This window comes from Crocodylus porosus, unplaced genomic scaffold, assembly GCF_001723895.1.
Source record: "Crocodylus porosus isolate Cpor-Errol unplaced genomic scaffold, CroPor_comp1, whole genome shotgun sequence".
NCBI classification, from domain to species: Eukaryota; Metazoa; Chordata; order Crocodylia; family Crocodylidae; genus Crocodylus; species Crocodylus porosus.
Window position 1 is genome coordinate 6,232,644 of NW_017728921.1, and position 22,680 is coordinate 6,255,323.

The 22,680-nt window shown below is 51.7% G+C and overlaps 1 protein-coding gene across 26 annotated transcripts in view; it reads right to left on the minus strand.

Annotated features, from left to right (window-relative positions):
- The window catches only part of NCOR2 (nuclear receptor corepressor 2), a 331,634-nt gene that overhangs the window by 103,660 nt on the left and 205,294 nt on the right, over positions 1-22,680 (minus strand). For 18 of the 26 annotated variants that reach the window (XM_019538911.1, XM_019538925.1, XM_019538916.1 and 15 more), the window contains exons 10-14: positions 19,376-19,563; positions 17,829-17,922; positions 14,782-14,960; positions 9,462-9,516; positions 7,369-7,467 (exon numbers count right to left, since the gene is read on the minus strand). In XM_019538911.1, the coding sequence (XP_019394456.1) occupies positions 7,369-7,467; positions 9,462-9,516; positions 14,782-14,960; positions 17,829-17,922; positions 19,376-19,563 (615 nt within the window). The remainder of the gene's footprint in view (positions 1-7,368; positions 7,468-9,461; positions 9,517-14,781; positions 14,961-17,828; positions 17,923-19,375; positions 19,564-22,680) is intronic. The other 8 variants (XM_019538935.1, XM_019538934.1, XM_019538936.1 and 5 more) reach the window with 3 other exon arrangements.

A 22,680-nucleotide genomic window follows, 5' to 3' on the forward strand; every position in this document is an offset into this window, starting at 1 on the left:
CTCCATCTCATGAGGCGCTGTTCATCTCTGCCTGCAACGTCCCCCCCTTAGGAAAGGATTGCTGGCCAAAGGTGCTGGTGTCCACAGCTCCAGGGGCAGAAGACCTGCATTCAGCCACAAACTACACACCTGGTAGGAAGCCCTGGTATTCTTGCTGGGATTTCCAGTATCAACCACCTTGAGCAGCAGCATAGCCGCAACCTTTACTCTTCTCGTCCCAGTGCTGTCTCGCATCTAATTAGCCACAGCATCACAACACAGATATGACACTACACCTAGGACTGCGATCTCTCCTCCAGTTACCCACGACCTGAGTGTAGGGGCTCGTCTTCCTCCTTGAAGGGCCCGATGACCTCAACTGGAACAACCCCCGCTGGGTTTTAAAGTCAAAAGAGCTACTGGCATGAGTAGAGGCTAGCAGGAACGCACCCTTAGCGCACGCATGGGCTGCTGCTGGATAAACAGGAGCCTGCACTTAGGTGTGAATGGGCAGGGAGCTTGTCACTTGGCCTTTAAGAGGGCTTGATCACAGGCAGAACTGAACTACGTGGAAGTGCCTGACTGTCTCGGCTGCACGTTCAAAGCACTAGCGCAGAAAGAAAAAGCTGCTAGTTCTCCGCCTGGGTCAGAACAATACCTCTTCTCAAACCGCTCCTCACCAGGACCCTCTGGGTTTCGCAGCTACATTTACGCTGCCGACAACTTGCTTGGAAATAAACAGCCCCGCGGAGCAAACATGAAATTCTTCCGAGCTCCAACTCGATTCTTTTCCCAAATATGGCCGCAGAGTTCTTATTTAATTGCTAGAAAAATGTGACTGGGATTATGGGAATGTGTTTATGGCGTTATTTTTATTTTATTCCTTTCTTTGAAACGCCTGAGGGGTGCTTGGGACTGAGAGAAGCTGTGGTGCGAACAGACTGGGGAGGGAGCGCGTATTGGCACGCTTGCTCGGAGAAACGGAGCCTGGAGGGCAAGCCTCCTGCACTTCGGGGTGGCTTGAGGCCCAGAGGCGATGTTCGACTGAATTCCCACCCGGGTTTGATGCAAGGTGTTTGACTGCTTCTCTTCAGACAGAAGTGCTGCAGCACACGCTGCCCGTGGCTCCCATGCGGGCGCACACAGACATGTGCCTAGTATCTAAAGCCACCTTGGAGAGTAGAGCACTGCAGTCAGCACTGCCTGGTGCAGGTACTCATACAGCCGCCATGACCACACCTTCTTCGACCCATCGGCCTCGTGTGACCACCACTCATCCCTGTGGGGTAGAGAAATGCAAGAGCAGGGTCCCCCACTGAAACAGAGGGGCAAAGCAACTCGCCCTGTAGCAGAGCAGGGGACTGACCCCAGGCCCTAAGTTAGGGCTCAAACCACTTCCCTGCTCTCCCTCCCCAGATACAAGTGAAGCCAGCGTGCAGCTGACTTGCTGTCCAGGATGCTGGACCTAAAGTCTCCTGTGGCACAATGCTTTCAGCAGAAGGGGAGGCTTCACTCAAAAGCCCTGCAGCACACTTCTGTCCCATCCTAGTGGGACCTCTGCCAGGCGGGGAGGGGAGTGCATCAGACCCACAGGCTATCCAGACCTTTACAAAAGCCTGTTGGAAACCAAAGCACTGCAGGACTTTGCAAGTGAAGTGTGAGGTGCTCTACACCCGAGCTGCTGCGTGACAGGGAGGAATTTTGATGATTTCAAAGTGGGGCTCTTCATTTGCAAAATCGTGAGTTCTGTCCTTACTGGAAGGGAAAAAGAAACGCACACAATTTCCCTTGGTGACAGGCTGAGTAAGCCTCGCGCTGAAGAAAAGGCCCTGCAGAGGCATTTCCAAGGAACAAAGATTTTGCTACCAAAAGCCATCCACCTCAAAAGGTCGGAGCCACGTTGTGCCGTCGGTTTCCAAGTCGAATCCTCAAGGGGGATTTCTATTTAAGAACTAATGGCGCACTGTGACCTCTCCCCTTTGCCGGAAGCATGCTGCTTTCCATGAGAAAGAGCTCGGGTGACAAGTGGTAATTTAAAAACTGGCTCTTTTGTGGCTATGACAAAGCTTGGATCCAAGCAGGAATTGCCTGTGGCCGTATGCCTCCAGCACAGCTCTCCTGTGGGAGAGGGGATGCCAGCTCTACGGAAAGGGAGGTCGCCTCGGATTCGATCCTGAAACCTGCTGAGCATCTCCTCTTGCAAAGGGAGCTCCCGGGCTGAGGAGTGTGACACAAAACCCAGGGGATGAAACACCATGTTTATCTCGGTGCTTAAAACGACTTCCACTACTTTAGCGTCCAAGCTCTTAATACCAAACCAGTCCTCCAGGTACGTTTCGTGCACTCAAGTGCTTGTCTTGCAGGTAGCAGTACTAGTCACAGAGGTCATTCAAGAAGGCACTCAAGCAAGGGTTTGAACCCACACCTGCTCAGCAAAACAGCTGAGCACTTTGCAGAACAGTTTGCTGCAGTGCACCTTTGAGAATCATTTTTGCAAGGTACAGGCAGGGATTTGTACAGAGGGGCAAGAACTGAAACTGGTACGGATCCGAACTCCCAACCAGCCATATATATATGGCCTCACCAGACCTACTACTGTATTGTCACATATGTGTGTGTATGTCTGTATACACACACACACACACACACACACACACACGACAATACACTAGTAGGTCTGGCGAGGCTCTGCTACCTGTATTTAACAGAGCTGTGGCTGGAAAGCTGGCGGCAGTGTTTATGCGAAGACATAAATGGCTTGCTGATAAAGTCAGACCTTGTGCTGTCCATCTGCATTACTGCTGAGTGGCTATGGGGGACAAGAAATAGTTTTCCTGCAGGCCAGGGACAGCTATCAGTACCAATAACTGGATTTTGGTTCTGGCAAGGGGGCAGGGTGGGTCTGGAAACATGGTCCTCCAGTGGGCGAAGAACATCCCTGGAAGACTTTGCCAGGTTTCCAGCTTTATCTGCCAGCCCTTGCCAGCTCCAGCACCACTAGCCTTGGGAAAAGACCCCCCCATTCCCCTCTGGAAGAGGGGTGGGCCACTCACTTTTCCATCATTCGAGTGAAGGACGAATCCTCAAAAGCGTCATAGCTAATGAGCAGGCAGCTCTTTTGCTGTGGAATATCTGAGAGCTGTCTGACAGCAGTGCCGAGGGGGATAGTCATGACAGCACATCCTCTGGGCCTGCCAGGGACGGAGCGCGTGGGCTTTCGTACTTAGTCAGATTACTTCATTCATCTCTGAATCATCCCAGCCATTCATTGGCAGTTGGTTTATCGAGTCTCTGATCAGTGAAGCTGACCACAGGCCTAACAGCTTTGCTCGGCAGTGCCTCCCCCTCCATCTCGCAGTGGGGCGAGGATCAATGCCAGGGGCTCACCTTCCCCAGGCTCACTCAGCAGCTGAGTCCGGCGTGACACGGCAGAGTCACTTGCGCCTGCTTTGCGGCCGTGCATTTCAGAGGGATGCTTCTGACTTCAGGCTCCTCCACGAGGGGAAACCTATAAGCAGATCTGAGGAACGGCAACTGAGCTAGATAACTCCCCCGTGTGGGCACTCCGTCCAGAAGCGGAGCAATGTTACTGGGGAAGAAATGCTCTGTCTGGAGCAATAATTCCAAAACAAAGTCACTTTTCTCCCAGAATAGCTACAGCTCAAGTTATTCCACTACAGTCAGGCTGGATAATTTTCCTGTGCAGACACGGCCTGATGCAATGCCTGTCCAGGCTCAAATTCATTTAACTGTATGCGGAGTAGTCGTTCCTGCCACACACTCCTCACAAGGCCTGGAAAGCATATGCATCCCGATCCCACCCAGGGAGACCACCTGTGCGTTTCTGGTGTAGGTATGTTCATAACAGCATGTAAAACTTCAGCCAAGCTTGACCGTTTCTGCTTTGGAAAGGGCACTGTATGTTACATCTATTTTTTTTTTTTTTAAGTTGGAGCACAGTACAGAAGCTAAATTGGAAGCTTCTGTGCCTGGAAAGGTGGCAAATGGTGAGCATGTAATTAAGTTTCTGCTTGCTTGCTCTCCGGTGCTAGGATGCTAAGACTGGACTTTCAAGGTTACAAATTATCCTCATGAGGATGCAGGTGGCTGTGTGCCGCAGTGTGGTTTCTGACCCGAGTTATTTTGCAAAGGGGATCGGTGTGTCAGGAAAGTCCACGGGGGTGCGAGCGCACACACGACAAGACAGCAAATCTGCCCACCTTTCGTTCTTTCAATTTAGGAAAAAGGAACTGTTTGGTGAGAACCTGCTCTGAAATTAGAAAGCTGGGCCCTGGCTATTATGACATGCACAGAAACTCGATCACATGAAGCTCCTGATCTTGGCAGGAGATGCACAGCAATAAGTAGCAGCTTTATAAGAAGTCTCCTTTGCCAGGGGACAATCAGCCAAGCTGCTTTGGGGTTTCTTTTTTTTTTTATTATTATCATTTTAATAAGTAGGCCACAATGACAGTCTTGAGCAACTCGTTTCCATGCATACTTATTGCCAAGCCTCCCTTAACCCTGCAGCACCCATTAAAAGCAAGGAGACCAACTTTTCCAGTACAGGACAATACACGAAAGCACCACCAGCTTTTGAACTCCTCGTGCTAGTGGGACTCTGTAAAGGCGTCACTACCTCACTCCTGTCAAGAGTTTGGCTGCACGCTCTGACGGGGCAAGAAATACGGTTCTTTAAAAACAATCTATTAAGCCTCTGCTCCTGGCATGTGAAGTCTTTACTATTCCTCCTCCTGAATGGCAAAGCCAGCACTTCAACTGCAGTGATTATAGCAAAGGCTGAAGAGATGCCCCAAGTTACAAACAAGTCACTTTGAAGCCCTCTTCTCCCCTCTCTCTAACCACGGCTCCTAAGAGAGAGATGGTGTCCCTGTACACCTCACCTGATCAGACCACTGCTTGCAGCACGGTCCCATGTTGTTTTCCTGGGACAAGCCACACACAAAGGTTTGGCATGGCATCAAGTTTAAGGCTCGACAGAGGCGAAGGAAACACGTGCCTGACGCCCACTGGATTTCAATGGGATGCAGATGACTAACTCCAAGTGATGCCTTTGGAAATCACACCCCAAAACAACTCGCCCTCCCAGCCCTGCCTAGATGCCTCTTCCTGGGCTGCCCCGGATGTCTCTACTCCGCCCAACCTGGCTCACGTTCTCATCTGCACACGACATACCCTTTCCAAACTGGCCTAACAAGCTACAATGCTCTTTTGACCCAACCCCTTGCCCACTCCTCCTGCAGACCAGCTCTCTGATGAACTATGGCCCACGTGAAACAGGTACAAATGACTGCAATGCAACACTCAAGAGCCACACCTGCCTCAAGCTCGGGTGCTGTGAAGACTCATGCAGGTAGACGGATCCACCCACATGACTCTCTTGAAGGAGCTAAGTCTTACCACACCACCTCTTGCTCTTCCTATGGTCTCTCTTGTGCTTCCACTCCCCTTTCCCTCTGTCTGTTGACCCTCACCTGTTGAATCACGTCTGGATTTAGGGCCGGACCCTACCGATGGATCGAAGCGGGCGCAGCCTTGACGTGGTGCACTAAAGCCAGCAGCAGCAAAGGAGTGACGCAGATCTGCTGGCAAGTTCTAAGCACCCACATACAGGAACCCAGGGCCAGACCACATGAGCTGGTGTAAATTGGTGTAGCAATGCCGACGGCAGGTAACAATCAGCTTTTGAACTCTTTGCACTCGAGAGACTTCGTAACGGCTTCGCTATCTCCCTCCCCTTGTGAAATGGCCCCTCTCCTTTTAAATCCATAGCATCCCAGGTCTTCTCTACCATCTATGCAGTGAAACATCTGTAGCCTCGGCACCTTAATTAGTCCACCCTTACAAATCCCCACCACTTACTTTACTAGGCTGGGGCAGATCTTGGAGCACTTCCAATTCCAAGCGCCCCATCTTTATGAGACTCCAAAATGCCAGAGAGCTGCCTCCCCCTGATCAGGCACAGCCCCTTTCATTAACACTAAACAGGTGCTGTGGGACCCCTGAGAACCAGGCACATTGTGTAAATACACTATGCCAAGTCCAGTAAATACAGCCACACGGGCAGCGAGAAGGAACATCGCCAAGCCAAGGAGGACGGCAAATAAACCTTCTCTCCCTGCTTGTTACTTGCTCGGCTCAGCACTGGGACCAGAATTAGCTGCACGTCTCCTCTACTAACAAGAAACAAATGCGGCCCCGTGTTCCAGTTGCTGTGATCTGACAAAACAGACCACGGTAAACACTATAAAAATGTACTGGAGGGAACCACCCTCTTTTTGCAGGAAGATGGGCTGGATAATCTAATAGGGCTTTTCCATCTCTAACTGCTCCCTCGCAAAGGAGAAAAAAAAAAAAGAAGGGAAAATTGAGTCCAGTCCATGGTATTCGTCATGTGCTAACTATTTTGATGCCATAACACTGCAGAAATCAATGGGAGCAAAGCTATCCATCTCCCAATCGGAATCTGTGCACAAGTGTTTCTTTTTATGGCAATGGATCATCATGAACTGCTTAGGTTGGTGATGTTATGGAGCAAGAAAGTGCAACATTAACCAGTTTTTCCATCCCGCTCACCACGTTATCTAGAGAGATCCTCCCTTTGCATTCACTGCTCCTGCCATTAGTCTAAGTTCCCAGATGTTCAGGATTTGTCAGCATGTTTCTACTAGGATAAAATGTGGATCAAGATGCTCAGAGCTGCCTAACTTTCAGACAGTCGACTCCTTTAGGCAGCCCTGAAAAGCTCGGCAGCAACATTAACGTCTACCCAGCCTTCTACGTGATTTCTTGATCACCAGTTCAAAGCCAGGCCACATGCTGCTGACAGCAAAGAGTAAACTGCTGCCACCCAAAAGCTCTTCTTGGGTGTCCATGTGAAAACGAAGCTGGAGGGCTCAGCTTGCCTCCCCAGAAACAAGTGGCCATGTCTGAGCATATATCACCACAAAACCACTGCCGTAATCAGCACGGTGCCAGTGGTCTCAGGGAGGCTAAGCTCCTAAAAGTTGCATGAAGAGTGGACCAATCACCTCGCCCAAGAGGGCTGGGAGTCTCAGGGCCATGAATCTGGCTGGCTTCACATGAGTCTGGCTGGCTGCGTCTTCTACCTGGACTGCATCAATTCAGTGCGAAAAGGGCCTTCAGTCTGCAGCGTCCTTCCCAACACCCAGAATAGTTTTTTGGTTCTTCCACTGGCATCCAAGTGGGAAGGCCTCACTGCAGGCAGCTCACTCAGAAAGGTAGGAAAGATTGCCGTGATATCACTGCATCACCCTAACCTGGGGCTTGTGGATAGTGGATGTTAATTCCTGCTGTTCCTTGGTCAGAAGGAACAAACAGCCTCATGCGCTGCTTCCCTTCTCTTACCTGGTTTTTCCCCCGCCGCCGGTAATTTCTTCTCACAAGATTCTTGTAGTTCTCATTCTTCTTTGTCAGGTAGTAATAGAGGACACAGTCCGCCACCGTCTGGAATAAGACACGGGACTTTAAGTGCACAGCTTTTCGGATGCCCAGGTGTGTGGCTGCATGTATGCTACCTTTGCAAATACCCTGACGCAGCTGGGTTTCCTTCATTCGTTGGGAGATTACACAAGAGGAAACTCCCATGTGTATCCCTAGAGGATTTCCCTCCAGACCTCAGCATGGGTCAAACTTGGCCTGAAATGCAGGTGGAGCTCTCAGCCATGGGAAAGAGCAGATGTGGACGTCAAGTCTAAATACATGCACAAGGCATGCATGACCAGGCCCTGGCAGCAAGCCACTCCATCTAAACAGCCAGCAAACTTCTACATGGCAAGCTGGGACCCCATCCTGTCAGCATGCCTCCCCCGGAGTACCTCCCAGGCATGGACAGGGAACTGAAGAGAAGCGGGTGAAAAAAACCTTAAAAACACCCGCATCAAAAGGTACAGGAGACACCAAAATCTTTGTTACGGTTATGCCTTCCTAGCTTTCTGGCACTTCCTCGCTGTTCCAGATACAGTGTGAAAGCCTGGATGGAAAGGGCTGGTGACTAAATGCAGTGAAAGGAGGGGGTGTAAACTGCTTCTTGTGAGTCGGGGGTTCAGCAACTAGGAGGGGGATGTGGTGGGACATTCATGGGAGGACAGAAGTGTCTATAAAACAGATTCGGAGCATGAATTGGCTTCTTTTCTTCAGTCCTGATCATGCACGCACACACTCCAGTCAGCTGTGCCAAGAGCTAAGATCATGCTATACTATTAGGTTATTTAAGACACCATTTAAAGATCTATTAATTCATTATCTGGAGCCACACTTTGCGTCTCTCTCTGACTGCCGTCACAACAGGATAATGGATGCATTCACCGCTCTAATGACAGCTTGCTTTATACAAACAGGGAGCCATGGTACAGCCATGTACCATCCAAGTCCCAGTACTCTCAGCTTCACGGCTGTGGAAGAACTGGAAATGCTGTAGCAATTCACAAGCCATGTGGTTCGCCAGCTTAGAAGCCTCTTCTTCCATGGGCCTGACATTCATCTGCTGCTTAGGACAGACAGCTGAGCTCTCCAGCCTGTTATTCCCAAACAGTCTCTCCTGCTGGAGTCAATTGGCTCAGACTAAGCTGAAAATCTACTTGACAGCCACTGAAGAGGCTCCTGTAGTCAGAACTGGGTTTGCTATTCAGATAACCGTGATGCTAAGTAGCTGCTCTTGTTACAGCAGCATCCCCTCCTTAGGGCCCTGTGCCTTAGGGTGGGTGTCTACAGGGCTGCCCCGCTGCTGGGCAGATAGCCTGGCTTGTCCTGGGGTGAGACAAACAAGCTGCTATGTTTGGGGGTGATATTTCAGAACACCTATTCATCCAATTATTGGGGCTGGGGATTGTTAGTCAGAGCAGCTCCCTGATGGATGTATTCATCACCCTGTTTCAGCAGCATGTGCTAACCAGGACAATTTCTGTTTCATCCTGTGATGTGACCATCGAACTGAAGGGAGATGCCTACGCAAAGAAAAGCAACTGCTGCAGATGGAGCAGGGGGTGGCTGAGATCCCAAAGCAGCAGGCGTGCAAAGTGCAAACGTCCCAAGGACCTGAGCCCCCAACCCGTTTGAGCACACGGAGCCCCTCTTCTTTCCACCCCCATCCAAGACCACGTTGCGTGGGGTCTTCTGCACAAGGCCATAGCAAGCAGGGGCCTTGTATGCCCTCTACATACACGGTGGTCCCAGAGCACTTCTCAGAAACACAAGGGCTTGCCTGGGCCAGTAATGACTCTTCCAATTAACAAAAGCTTTGTCATTAACAATTAACTCTCCCTGGCCCCTGGCCCTCCTGGCTGCTTTCCCATCGGGCCACAGGTATAAAGGTTACAAGCGGACTCCGAGTCCTTTAGGAAAGATGCTCTGGAGCAACTGGACGTGTTGCAAGGGAAGGTGCTGGAGCACGGAAGATGCCAGACAGACAAGTCACTTGGATACCAAGCGTGCAGACTTACCTTCCTGTCAAGAAATGAAGCGATCAGCCCAAAATTCTTGGGATGCTGCATGAACCTACAAGAATGAGAGAGGGAGGGTTAGAGGGGGTGCCAGGAGGCGTCTCCGCTGCTTCGCCATGTTTGCCTTTCCGAGCCCGAGCCCTGCCGCTGCGGCTGCCTCCGTACCCTCTGCGCTGGCACAGCCAGCCTCGCAGAGCCTGAAGTCCGAGGGGAACAAGGGGGCCGACTTTCTCAAGCGGCTCATTGGCTCGAACTGGTTTGAGAAAATATTTATTTGTCCTGCTGAGACAGCTTCCCGGAAAGACCAGACCTTAAATTTAGCCCATTCAAGTTCTGCTGGTTGGAAGGAGGAGAGGGCGGGAGGGAGGTCCTCATATTTCGGCTTCCATTCCCCGGATTTTCAGAGCAGGGAGTGGGAGGGCAGGGGAAATATGACAAGAAGCTTCAGCATCTTGAAGCCAATAGTGCTGCGCAGTTGTCTCTGGCGCTCCGTTATATCATATCCCAGCAAGGGCTAATAATTACTTCCTGTCTTGCCAGCCCCTCTGGGGCAGAAAACCATGATTGCTTCTAGCTTAGTGCCAAATAAATGAGAGAGAGTATGGGAGCTGGAGACGGGCAACAAATGGGTCCCCTGTTAAAAATCAAATAAAATTAAAAAGTTTCACCAATGAATCCTGACAAATTACTGGGAAATCATCATGCATAACTAAGATACTGTGGCACCGCGGGACGTGAAAGCCCTTATAGAAAGCCGTGCTCCTAGGAGACATCCAGACATTAAACACGTCTTGGTGAAGAAGCCAAAGGGTCACCAGCCAACTTCCCCTTCGCTTTACACCCAGGCAAGGGAGCCAGAGCCCTGGTGCCGACAGCCAGGGTTCATACCAAGATCTATACTGGGCCACGAGATGGTTAACATCTGCTGGCTAAAAAAATCTCTGAACAGAGGCGTCTTCACTCCCCTCTAACCAAACCCTGGCTCTCGATGCTCACTAGCTGAGCTGCACGGCACCAAATGGAAAGCACAGCTTCATCCCACGTGTTAGCTGGCAGTCAGGGGGGAGCCGCAGGATGAGGAGTGGTTGCATGAGAGGACTCTGGAGGTTGTCCGGGGCTTCTGTGCCTTGGAGGAAGCCACATCTGGTGGGCACAGGCTGTACCCGAGTGAGAGCAGCTAACAGATGCTCTGGGCACGCATGTTTCCCGCAGGGGGAAGCTGCCTCCAGATGCAAAAGAAACCTCTCACCACAATGTCCTTTAACAAGGGGCTGTACAGTGAGGTCAAAAAAGCGCCTGGCCTAAACGTACCCCTAGGCTGCAAAGGAAGAGCCAGCAGGTGCTTTAAAGGAATGTGAACTCAGCTGCGAAGTTCTCCCTTGCTCTGGGCGGTCTGCGCTGAAATACAATCCTCTTGTCCCATGGCACCTCGGGCACTGGGACAGGAATCCAGCTTGGAGAAGTCCAGCACAATTCGCCCTGGCAGAGAAATGCCCCTTTCCAAGCCCCTGTTGCTCCTGGAGCAAGTGGCTCTAAAGATCCAACGTGACATAGTCAGTCCCGAGAGCCTTTATGGGGAACACAATCCCGGGACCTGAACAACCTGCGGTGACGACCTGCGGAAAACCTCCCGCTGGCAAGACATATAGGCAGTCTGCTGCTCCCGATGAATGCAAAGGGCTGAGCATCTGTGTGGAACAGGCCTGCAGCTCAAAGCCCCAGGCCTGTTGCTGCTTCCCTGGGAGGCCTGGAGCAAGCTGAAGACGGGCTGCATCTCTTTCCACCACCATGCAACCTGCTGAACTCCCAGGGGCATTCCCAGACCAATGCAGGTGCGAGACTCAGCCCCCTATTCTCGTCTCCTCTGCACCAGCTTGACACCTGGGACAATGCTGGCATCCCTGGAGTTACTCCTGACCCACATGCACCCAAGTGAGGTTATCGCTGGGCTCCAGCGGCCCTGAGTCCCGAAAAGCAGCTTCTGCAGCAGCAGACTGACATGTGGTCAGAGGTGCAGCCGGCGCACAGTTTTTTGGGGGTGGAAAGCAAATGCCACCTGGGCACTGAGAGCGTGGGAGGCGGGGAGCGAGGAGAGTGGATCAGTGGGAACACAGCTATCTCTGGAGCTTACAAGAAAGACACCTTTAAACTTCACCCATTTGCAGCTGCCAGCTTTGTTACATAAAGTGCCTTGAAGTGTGAATCTATACAAATTTAACGCCACACTCTGGAGAGCTGTTCTGTGGCACATGATTAAAAAAGAAAAAAAAAACCCCAAAAAAACCAAAAAGGGAAAAAAAACAACAACCCAGAAGGAGAAACAGAGATTCTCTCAGAAAGTGGGCTCACATCACAGTGCTGAAGCCTGGCTGTCATGTAGTACATGGCACAAATAAATGGCTGATCAAGGAATGTGGTTTTACTGCGGTTTTATAAATATGCATGACACTGGCACACTCAGAGCGCAGCAATGCAAACAACAACGTGCCTTTCAAAGTCAGGGTTCACCAGGCTCCTAGTGCTCAAAGGTACTTCTGTTGCCAGGGACAAGCTGTACTTTCAAAGAAAACCTTATTGTCACCAGCCAGGGTTATGCTCTCAGCCTGTGCAGGGGCTACCTTTCAAACCTTTCAATGATGTTCATGCGCAAGGCTGAGTACCAAGTCCCAGTCCTTAGCTGGGCCTTCTGGATGCTGCCACCGTGCAAAATAACAGAGAACACCTTACTGCTAATGGCAACACATGGCCAATCTGGGGACAGATTCACAGACTGAAAAAAGGCAGCAGGATGAAGCTTGAACCCCATGGTAATCTCTCTTGAGCTGGGCATTTATTTGGTTAAATCTGCTTAGCTTCAAGACTGAACGGGCTATTTCTAACTGCTGTGATGGTGACTGGGGCTGAGTGGGTTGAAGGGGAAGGATCCCCGTTAGTTTCCATGGGGTTGGGAGAGCGTTACAGGCTGAAGTTTGGTTAAGCAACCATTTGTGGATCCTTCAAATTGCATTGTACATGTGCCATGTGTTTTGCAATTTTGGGGCAAGTATCTCGGTGGTCTAATAAAAGGGGTCACCCCTACCCAGAATCCTGACTCCTTGCATTGTGCCTGACACACAATGGCAGAAATGACACGATCATGCTCACACAACACCATCACGTGTGGAGTTTTCCAGGGCAAGACCCATTGGGTGTTCCTTGCATCGAAGCTCGAGTAATTACCCTGCTCACCGTGGCAGAGCAATACTTGCAGGTCTGAGAGCATGTCATATATTTTTTAAAACAGCTAAAAAGTAACCAGAGTAATAAATAACCAAAGCAAGGTCATCACAAAGGGCTTTTGTGCGTCTTTGCAAGTGTTTTGTTTCAGCTGCCAGCAGGAGTAACGGCCGTGAAGAAGTTCCCTCGAAGGCACTCCTGGCACAGATAAAGCTGGGAGAGACCAGGTGTCTCTCAAATAGTCTCATCCAGAAAAGTGTTTGCTGTAGTTTCCACTTCAGCGAGGGGCAGATAAGCACCAAAGCGGGGCTGTCCAACTCATTTTGCCCCATGAGCTGGGCAAACCACCGTTGACAGCACAGCGGCTCTGGAGCGCAAGGGGTGGATCTTGCTGATGCTCATCGCTCTTTTTCCAGCTGCCAACCGCAGTTGCCTGCAATGACCCAAGGCCCTGAATGTGGCACCTGGCAGGGGCTGCATTCATCCCCCAAATTTCAAAGCCATGCCAATAAGCCCTGTGGGCCATAATGTAATGCGCCTTGCAGGCCACACGCAGCCCATGGACTGCCACTTGTACAGCCCTGGTCTAAATTACTGCCTGTTGGGACCGTGGCCATTAAACCCTGAGCTATCCGTTGCTGCCAAAGGAAGCTGGAGAAACTGCACTTTTCAAATCACCTTTTGGAAATAATGGTACCCCGACCAAAAATAACCTCTATGGCCTTCCTGGCAGAAAGTGGCCCCAGAGCTGTGGGCTGACAGCCCTCTCCCTGCCAAAGATCAGAATCGGAGAAGCAGGTCTGAATTCCCCAAAAGGGCACCCATAGCTCTCCTTAGACAGAAGTTGTCCCAACCAAAGCTTGGTCTGAGAAGAGAATATCCAACGTGGAAACATCTCCGCTGGAGCAGGTACCTGCGGGGATGGCAGCTGCCAGCTTGGTAAGCTCTGCTACAAGGCGCGAGCTATAAGGGAGGAGTGCAGTGGAAGGCAACTGGAAGATGAAACCCGTGGGTGTCCGGACAGATTAGTCTGACAATCCGAGTCCCAGGAGTCTCCCTAGACAACTGCAAAACACGCAGTGCCCAACAGGAGGGTACCTGACGTTAGCAGGACAACAGTGCAAGGCACCAAGTATTGCGTTTCGCTGACCCTCCCTTAACCTGGCCCATTTAAGGAGCTATGTGAAAGCATGAAATGAATTGTTTTTCCTAACAGAAAGAGCAGATTTCCAAGGGGATGGGTGCCCAGACCGTGTGTGAAGGGGCCGTGGTGAGGGTGTGCCAGCCCTGAAACTGTCCACATTCACATGCTAATTACAGACAGGACACTGACTTTTCACGTCTCAAAGATTTAATTTGACCTCTGCGAAATCCATGCCGACTCAGCATGACAACCTGGGCTTACTATTCAGTCTCACGACCACAAGAAGGGAGGGGGTAACTTCAGTAAGGACAGATCAGACGGTTAAAAAAGGGGACTTAAACAATCCGGGGGCGGGGGCTGGGAAGGGGGTGGCCAGCCCTACCCCTAGGTCTGGGAGTAAGTTTCTAAACTATGACTGAGCTTCCTCAATCGCTGGCCAGCTGCCTCTGCCTGAGATCGGCCCAGAGGCTCTCTGCCAATGTGAGAAAACCTTGTCTTGCATACGCTGAGGACCCGTTTCACACCCCTATGCCCAGGACCAAACACGGGGCACGTCCACTCACCCTGCCACCTAGCCCAGAGCTTTTTCCATTCTCACATGCAGCGTCTCCAGTGTCTTGTGTTTTGCAAAGCCAAACCCTCATCCCAGCTACCTGGACACACTTCTCAGCCCTGCCCACGTCCCTTTTGCTAAACTCAGCTTGTTCACTTTTCCTGGCACGGACAGACGGAGTTGTCCATGGATTCACTTGAGTCACCAGTCTTTGCCTCCTACAGCACAGCAGCCATTTGAGCTACAGCAGGGAACCCGGCTGCCGCAGCAACGGACCCTGGGCTACCGCTGTCCACCACGACCAGCCTGTCTAAGCACTTCAGCGCCTAGCCCCCAAGTTGTTACCCCGCGATTTCCAACCACGGGTTCCCCCCTGAAACTGTAAGAAGCGTCTTTGTTCTACTCACTTTTCCCGGAAAGTTTCCTTCTCCTGCTCGCTCCACATGTTCATCACTTGCCGGTCCTTGTAGACCTTCATGGGGTCGTCCATGAGGCCGTTCATGTTGATGAATTTAATGCGCTGCTGGTCGGCATCATACAGCATGGGGGGGATGACGGCAAGCTGGCGCATCTGCTTCTCCAGGTTCTGCGGGGAAAGTGCGGAGAACACCTTGTCAGCACCGTGGAGCCCGTGGGACAACTGCAAGGCACAGATGTTCCCAGGAAAAGGACAAGAAAGGGAAGAAGAGGAGAATTCATAGGCCAGGGCAAGACAGCTTTACTGCTGGAGTAATTGTAAAATAAATGCTGAAGGCAGCTTTTGCCGTCAGATGGGAAACCATTCATCTTCCACTTGGAAGCAAAAGGCTTCTCAGATGCACTGCCTGACCCGAGGAAACCGAGCCACAGCAGTGAGGAGAGACGAGCAAAACCCCAGAGAGCCTTAAGGCTCACTAAACCCGCTGCAGCAGGAGGTTGGCTTTGCAAATAAATTCACGAGGGCAGCTCCAATCCCAGGGTGCAAGCGAAGGTGGCCCAGATCCCCGAGAGCCCCAGTCCGAGTGCCGCTTTGCTGAACGCAGGGTGCAGAGGAGGCGTCTGTCTCCACTCGCATCCCAGGGAGTCGTTTTGGGGAGAGGGTTTCCTAACATTTTTCTCCCGTTCTTTCCTCCTCTCTGTTGGGTATGAAACTGAACTGACTGCACGGAGAGACGACTGCTTCAGCATACTAAGCTAAATCCCTGAGCTTGTTCTGCGTGGGCTACCAAACGGGGCTGATTTCCACGTGGGACTGCTGCCCTGCATTTGCAGGCATGCACTGCATTTTTCACATGTCCAGGTTGTAGCTGTATTGGTCTAGAGGCAAAAGGAATCAAAACACGTGGAAGAGGTGATATTTTTTATTAGACCGACTAGATATTTGCAGAACGAATCGTTTCATTTATTTGCAAGCTTTTGGGCATGCTCGCCCTTCGTCAAGTATAGGAGAGGGTAGAGATTACAAAACTTCCCCTTTCATTCACAGGAATTTTCATTTTCATTTCCACCAGGGAGAACTGTTACAATCTCTGCTCTCTCCTATGCCTGATGAAGGGCGAGCATGCCCGAAAGCTTGCAAATAAATGAAACGATTGGTTTGCAAATATCTAGTCGGTCTAATAAAAGATATTACCTCCTCCAAGTGTTTTGATTCCCGCTGTATTTTTCCTGGATCAGCCAACTGCATTGTACGTGTGTCGTGCATTTTGCAATTTTGGGGCAAATATCTCGGTGGTCTAATAAAAGGTGTCACCCCTACCCAGAATCCTGACTCCTTGCATTTTGCATGACACACAATGGCAGAAATGACACGCTCACGCTCACACAACACCGTCACGTGTGGAGTTTTCCAGGGCTATTATCTAGGCAAGAGCCATTGGGCGTTGAGTACCATTGAGGATAAACACCAGCCCTCCAACAACAGCAACAAAGGACTCTCTGCCTCGTGGTGTTTCTCCCCCTCTCTCAGGCAGGTTCTGATATCTCACTCTTGCTTTTTAATTCATGAGTAGGCCTGGTGGACTCCAGTGCTGCTTGTCATGAGGGAAGACACCTACCCAAGGTGAGCAAAGGTCTCCTAACCTGACCCTAGTTGATTATGGGTCAAGGAAGCTCCACTGTGGGTGGCCATGTTCTGATCTGGATGTGTCACAGGGAGTTAATACCTTTGAAGATGCCAAACCTGTAACAGAATTGAGGACGGCCAGCCTAGTGGTGGTCTGACTCTGCACAGGACCTCCCTGCTCCACTGACCAAATGAGGCCTAAATACCATAGCCTGGCATGGAAGGAGATATGGTTCCAGGAGCAAGTGCCAGGCAAAGAGCATTCAACGGTCCATGGCACAGCACCCGGCCTTCCATCTGGCCACAACAGTTGGGTTCACCACAGCTTCAAACCCTGATACAAAGCCTCAGGGCGGCAGTATCTCCCCTAAAAGCATTACTCCAAAAGCTAAAGGGAGGTTCTTGCATGGTGAGAGGCAAGAGTCAGTTCTCATTGCGATATGGGGTGGATCCTGACCGCAGCGGACCTGTAAAACGTGAGCAAAATGCAGCGAGCAGAAGCACGATGCGTGCAGTGAGGCTGTTTACACAAGTAACGCAGCAGGACTGCCACCAAGGCAGGGCACTGAGTTCAAATCTCCCGCTTGGTGGTGGCAGAAATGCACACGTTGCACTTTCCACCCCTAGTCTTTCCTCAGGAGGAACGCTGTGTTGAATGGTGAACTAACAGCCCCTGTGTGATGGGACTGCTTCCCTGCCTTAAACACTGCACAAAGGCGAGGGGCTGCAAGGACCGTCTTAAACTGTCCTCTGGGAAGAGAGTTTTGGGCCCGCAGAAGGATATCTGGGTGAGACTCAATGGCCTGCAATATGCAGGTCACAAAAGATGCTCTGGTGGTCCCTCCCCAGCCTTAGACCCTGTGCAATGGTGAAGTTTCTCACTACAGCTGAGAGGGATACCCTCGATAGACTCTGCAACTGGGGAACAGCCCATTCCCTCTAACCAAGGGCAGGGAGCATAGTGTCCTACACCTACAGCAACCATCTCTATTGCTCTTCCCTCCCAACCCTGAGTCTATTCAATACAGTCTGCCACCAGTGGCCAGTCAGAGCAACCCTTGTGAAACAAGATCCAAGAGAAGCCAATGTCTGTGGGGTGTTTTGAGGAAGAACAGAGCTCTTGCAGAAAGGCGACATGGCTTGCTAAGATACAAGCCACTCATTTCATGGGAATCCCCGTGCAAAACCATGGCTGCTACTAAAAAATAGCCCAGAAACCTGTGTTATTGCACCCACAGCAACATATACTGACCACAGCTTGGCCTTTAAATTTAACCCGGCGCTGGTATTCAGGTTCCATGGGCAAGGCCGGCTGTGACTACAGACAGCCCCAGAGGGGAAAGGAAAATGGGGGGTGGAGGGGATGTGCAGGGGAGAGAGAGGGAAGGAGGAACGGTGCTCGGGTCTCACCTCTTGCTCCGAGAGCCCGTCAATAATTTCCGACACCTCGTGTTCACTGCGCGCAGCCGACATGGAGAGACCGCTGCCCCTCTGTCCTACCCTGCTGGGAAATGGCAGCGAGAGACTGAAAACGGCAAGCTGCATTTTGTACTTGGCACTGTGCCTCACACACCGATGGTGACTACTTGCATCTGAAAGGGCGAGCCAGCCCCGCTGAATGGAGGGACAGTCACAACAGTCAACAGAGGCCACTTTGGAGGGCAGGGGGAGGGGGAGGCATCAGGTGAGGGGCACAAGCCTCCCAGAGCCGTCTGACTACAAAGCCTGTCCAGTGATGTCCCCTACCTTCAAAAAACACCTGCACCACACGGGCAGCATGCTGGACCCCCGACTTCAGGGTCACAAGAACACAGGACTGGCTTGAGTTAAAAGACTGCAAACCCCAATCCTACAGACGCTGGTGGGTGTAGTGCTCAATGCCACATACAGCTGCACTAATTGCAAGGGGACTAGCTGGGGTTACTGGTCACAAATGCAGGCAGGATCAAGTCCTACAATGAGCAACCACAAGCCAGCCCCTTACCTGTGTCACCTCCCACCCCCACGACCGTCAACCTTGATGGATGGGTTAAAATCTCCCACCAGCTGCCTGCATTTTCATTCTGACTCTGGCATAAACTAAGGTCCCTTTTGCCTCCTCCATCCGGTGCCACTGCCTTTTGGTTGCAAAGCCTACTGGGAACTGTTTACACCGAAAGAAATCTTTAGGTGCAATGAAAAATAAAGTCATTGCTGGCAAGAGCTTCAGTCCAGACAAAGGCATTTTGACAATCAAAATAGGAAACATCACAAAAACTGCAAATACCAGATCGTTACGGCCTTATGAAAACAGAAAACATCTTCATTTGGGGTCTAAAACATCTGGTTGCCCCCTTTTAAGTTAGAAACAAGTTACAGAGGAGGAGGCTGCTGGGCAGAGCATTGGGAAGCACCAACTCCGCTCAGCCCGAAGGCGGCGGGGGAAACTGGCAGCGTCGCACGACATGGCTTGGGTCCTGACTTGCGGCGGCATCTCAAGCCAGCCGCCATCTGGTTTAAATAAGAAGGGGCTGGAGACAGGGAGTTTTGCAGCGAGAGGAGAATGGCTTTCAACCATCGACATAATTAACTCGCTGTGAGGCTGTCTGTACTGAGCTGGGCCTGCCGGGGTGGGGCAGGGTAGACAGGGCCCCAGCAGGTGCTTGGAGCAAGGAGCTACCCCGTGGCCAACCGGGAAATCAGCAAGGCTGGGAAGCCGGGGATCAGGATTCTTAGCATTCCTCATCCTCTGTCTTCGGTCTGAGCTGCACCGAGCCCCCACGGGGAGAGAGCAACCGAGCTATTTGCTCATTGGGCCCTGTGGCTCATGTACCCGACGGCTCTCTCATTGGGGGGGGGTGGGGAAGGAGAAAGGGGCTCGTTTCCCCAAAAAGGGAATTTAAACCCGCCCTTAAAGCCCGGACCCTGTACAGAGGAAAGAGAAAGGCTGGCAGCTCTGGGGCTCCGCCCTTTCCTACCGCTTATCCTCTAACCTCTGCATGCGCTCTTGCAGTTCCCGCTGCTTCCGGATCTCGGGGAACTGCTTCTCATAGTACTCGCGCACTTTGCTCTCCTTGGCGCGGCGCCGGGGGTTGTTCTCTATGCGCTCCACTTTCTTTTCCCAGGCTTCCATCAGCTGGTCGTAGCGCTGGCAAAACTTTTGTTCCTGAAAGGGCACAGGAGAGCGGGAGGTCAGAAAAAAAGTGCCCCCCGGCCTTCCTCACCGAGCAGCCCCACCAGTCCTCCCCTGCATCGCTGGGGGGGATGAGCTGTGCCTTGCAGAACAGAACGGGGTGGGTTAGGATGCTTACGCGCCATGCAGGGCTGGGGACCAGAGAGAAAGGACAGGATGAGGGTCAGTGCTCTAGGTGGAAAGCATTTCCTCTTTGAAGGGAAGAAAGGTTTCTTCTCTGCCCAGGATCCACTCACACTAGAGTGAGACTTTGCATCAGCCCTTTATGCTATTTATTAATCAAAGCCCCCAAGGAGCCAGATAAGCACAGGCTGGTTTCCAGATAAGGCAGATTAAGCACACAAAAGGGCTGCTAGTGGGCCCAAGGTCACAAAGAGGCAGTATATACCGGGGCAGGAAGGGCTTTCCAGGCCCCCACTCTAACCATTGAGCCACACATTTTCCTGCAGACAAGTGCCCACATTTCCTCTTGCCGTCAGTCTTATACCCAGCTGAATCTGGTAACCTCCAACCAAGGAGGACACGTGCAACTCTCAACAGGCCTTCTTGTCCCACTGATAAGGGCTGGACCTCATTCTCAAGGCCCCGGGCTCCTCCTTGCTTCCTCCTCTCCTGGCTCCAATTTCTTTCACCTGTTTTACCCCAGTGTCAATTTACAGAGCGCACTGGAGTGACTCCAGATTTAGGCAGGCGTGTGAGAAAGGAGAGTGAGGCCAGGAGCCAGCGTGCTTGGTGTGCCATGCTGCACAAGCAGCAAAAGGAGAAGAGACTTGGCGGTAGGGCACTCAGGATATGATTTGGGCAACCCGGGTTCGGTTCTTAAGACCATTCACCTGCTCTCCCTTACAGGGTGGTACAAGGGTCACAGCATTAGAGCTTGGGAGGTGTTCAGAGACAAATACACAGTTCTTTATATGCATGCCAGTATTTGTCCGGGACCACAGAAGTGCCTCAAAATCCAACCGTACACCCCACCACTCCTGCTTTCGTACGGAAGCTAGCACTTCTGACTGAAGTCGATGGAAGGGGCGAGTGGGTTTTATTTGACTGCTTTATAAGGCTGATGAAAAGCCAACCCCTGGCATGCATCGCCACCCCAGTGGCTTTATTAAAACCAGCTGTGGCATGCACTGCATCCCAGTGGATGGTTAGCATTGTCACTCCCTTGTATTAAAGTAGCACCCAGAGGCCCCTAATGAGACAGGAGGCCCATTGCCTTGGGCAAGCCTGTATAAACATATCCTGCAGTCCTCTGATGTCAATGGAAAAAATTTCCCGCCGCCTTCAACCACCTTGAGAAAGAGCCTCTGCTCCAAAAGGCTTACAATCTAAATAGGTAAGGACTCAGGATCACAGTTAAAGAGAAAACCACCAAGTCTGGCCCCTGGTTCACGGCAGGATAATCCCTGATGAAGCCAGGATGTCCGAGTGCTGGTCTAACCTGCTCTTGAAAACTTCCAGAGATGGAGATCCCATGGGCTTTCTGGGCAGCCTTTTCCAACGCTTGACTACCCCCACCATGAAAATCTCCAACCTAAACTTCCTCTAGTCTACACGGACAAGGCTGAGAAGGAAGCAGAGGCAAAATATTCCAGCTCCACTATAGCTAATGCTCAAAAACTGGTGCATCCTCTTTCACTTGACATGAAAAATATCACCCCAAATGCAGCCCCCTCCGTATAAAACCCAGCTGGAAAAGGGCCGTGCCCAGGTGCCCGCAGAGCGCTCCTCTGCAGCACAAGCTTGCTGCGAATGGAGAGGCAGCGTGGAAGCTGGGCTTCTCCCGGGGGCAGGTCAGAGCATCTCAGCAAATGCTGCTACCAAACTGACTCATACCAAAAACCCAGCCAGCTCTGCAAAGCTTTTCCTGAGCCTTCCTCGCTGCAGCACGTCTACATTGGAAAAGGTGGGGGGGACAACAAGAAAGAGGGAAAAAAACCCAACAAAACACCAGAGCCGTCCCTCCAAGAGCGGAGTTGATCTTCTACGACACGAAAAAGCAAATTAAAAGTGTCAGCATTAGGTGCTGGCAGGCTTCCATGCCCTGTGGAAAGCATGCACACGCACAGAGAGGAAGGAAGAAGCCAACAGTATTTACAGAACTGCGGCCTGCTTCTTCGGGTGCTTTTGATAACGCGAGGAGGAAGCCCCAGAACTGCGCTGTTTAAAATTTAGAGCAGAGGGAAATAGGATGCTTGTGATGGCTAGGGTGGGGGGAGCCTTCCCCTGCCCAACCCCAAATAATTAGCATGGTTACCTCCTGCAGGCTGCTTTCCGTCTTCAAGGCATTTCACCCACTGAGGTCTCAGTGAAGGTACTGCTGTCCCCAGTCCCAGCACCGCCTCGCCACTTGGAGCTAATCCAGCGGTGCGATATAGATGGAGTCAGCCCTACGTGACTGGCTGAGACTCCTGCTTCAGCATCCTCCGCCCAGCCCAGGGCTCAAGCAATGCCTCCTAGAGCCTCTGCCACCTCTCGCTTCTGGGAGACTTTTTTCCTCCCCTTTAGGGACACAAATGTGTAACGGGGTAGGTCTTGCTGCAGAGCGAGCCAACTGCACATCTCACCCACCTTCCCTCTGGTTTTAGATAGCACGTGCAGAAGAACGACAAGTATGCAAGCTTGAGGGCAGGTCCGGCTGTCACCGCACCGTTGCGAGCCACCCCAGATGCTACCGATGAGTTCATAGTTCATAGACATTCGGGCTGGAAGGGACCTCAGAAGATCACTGGGTCCAGCCCCTGCCCCTGGGGTCACAGGATCCCAGCAAGAAAAGCATCCAAATTTCTCTTGAAGGTGTTCAGCGTGGGTGCTTGAAATGCACACCGTCACGCTCCAAGCGCTGTGGGAACTGACTGAGCAAGTCACGGTTTTACAAGGGCTGCAGGCCAGATTCTGCACTAGCCCAGAGCAACTAAGCGAAGCTTCCTGCTAGCACATCCACCCACCCATCCGCATGGGTCTGTGACCCCTGCCAGCACCTCACAAGCATTTCATGGGTTAAACCCCCTTGTCTGCTTGCTCAGGCAGAGCCAAAGGCATTGGAGAGGTGCATCTTATTCTCACTTGTGGGCCTGGCTAGCTCACTGC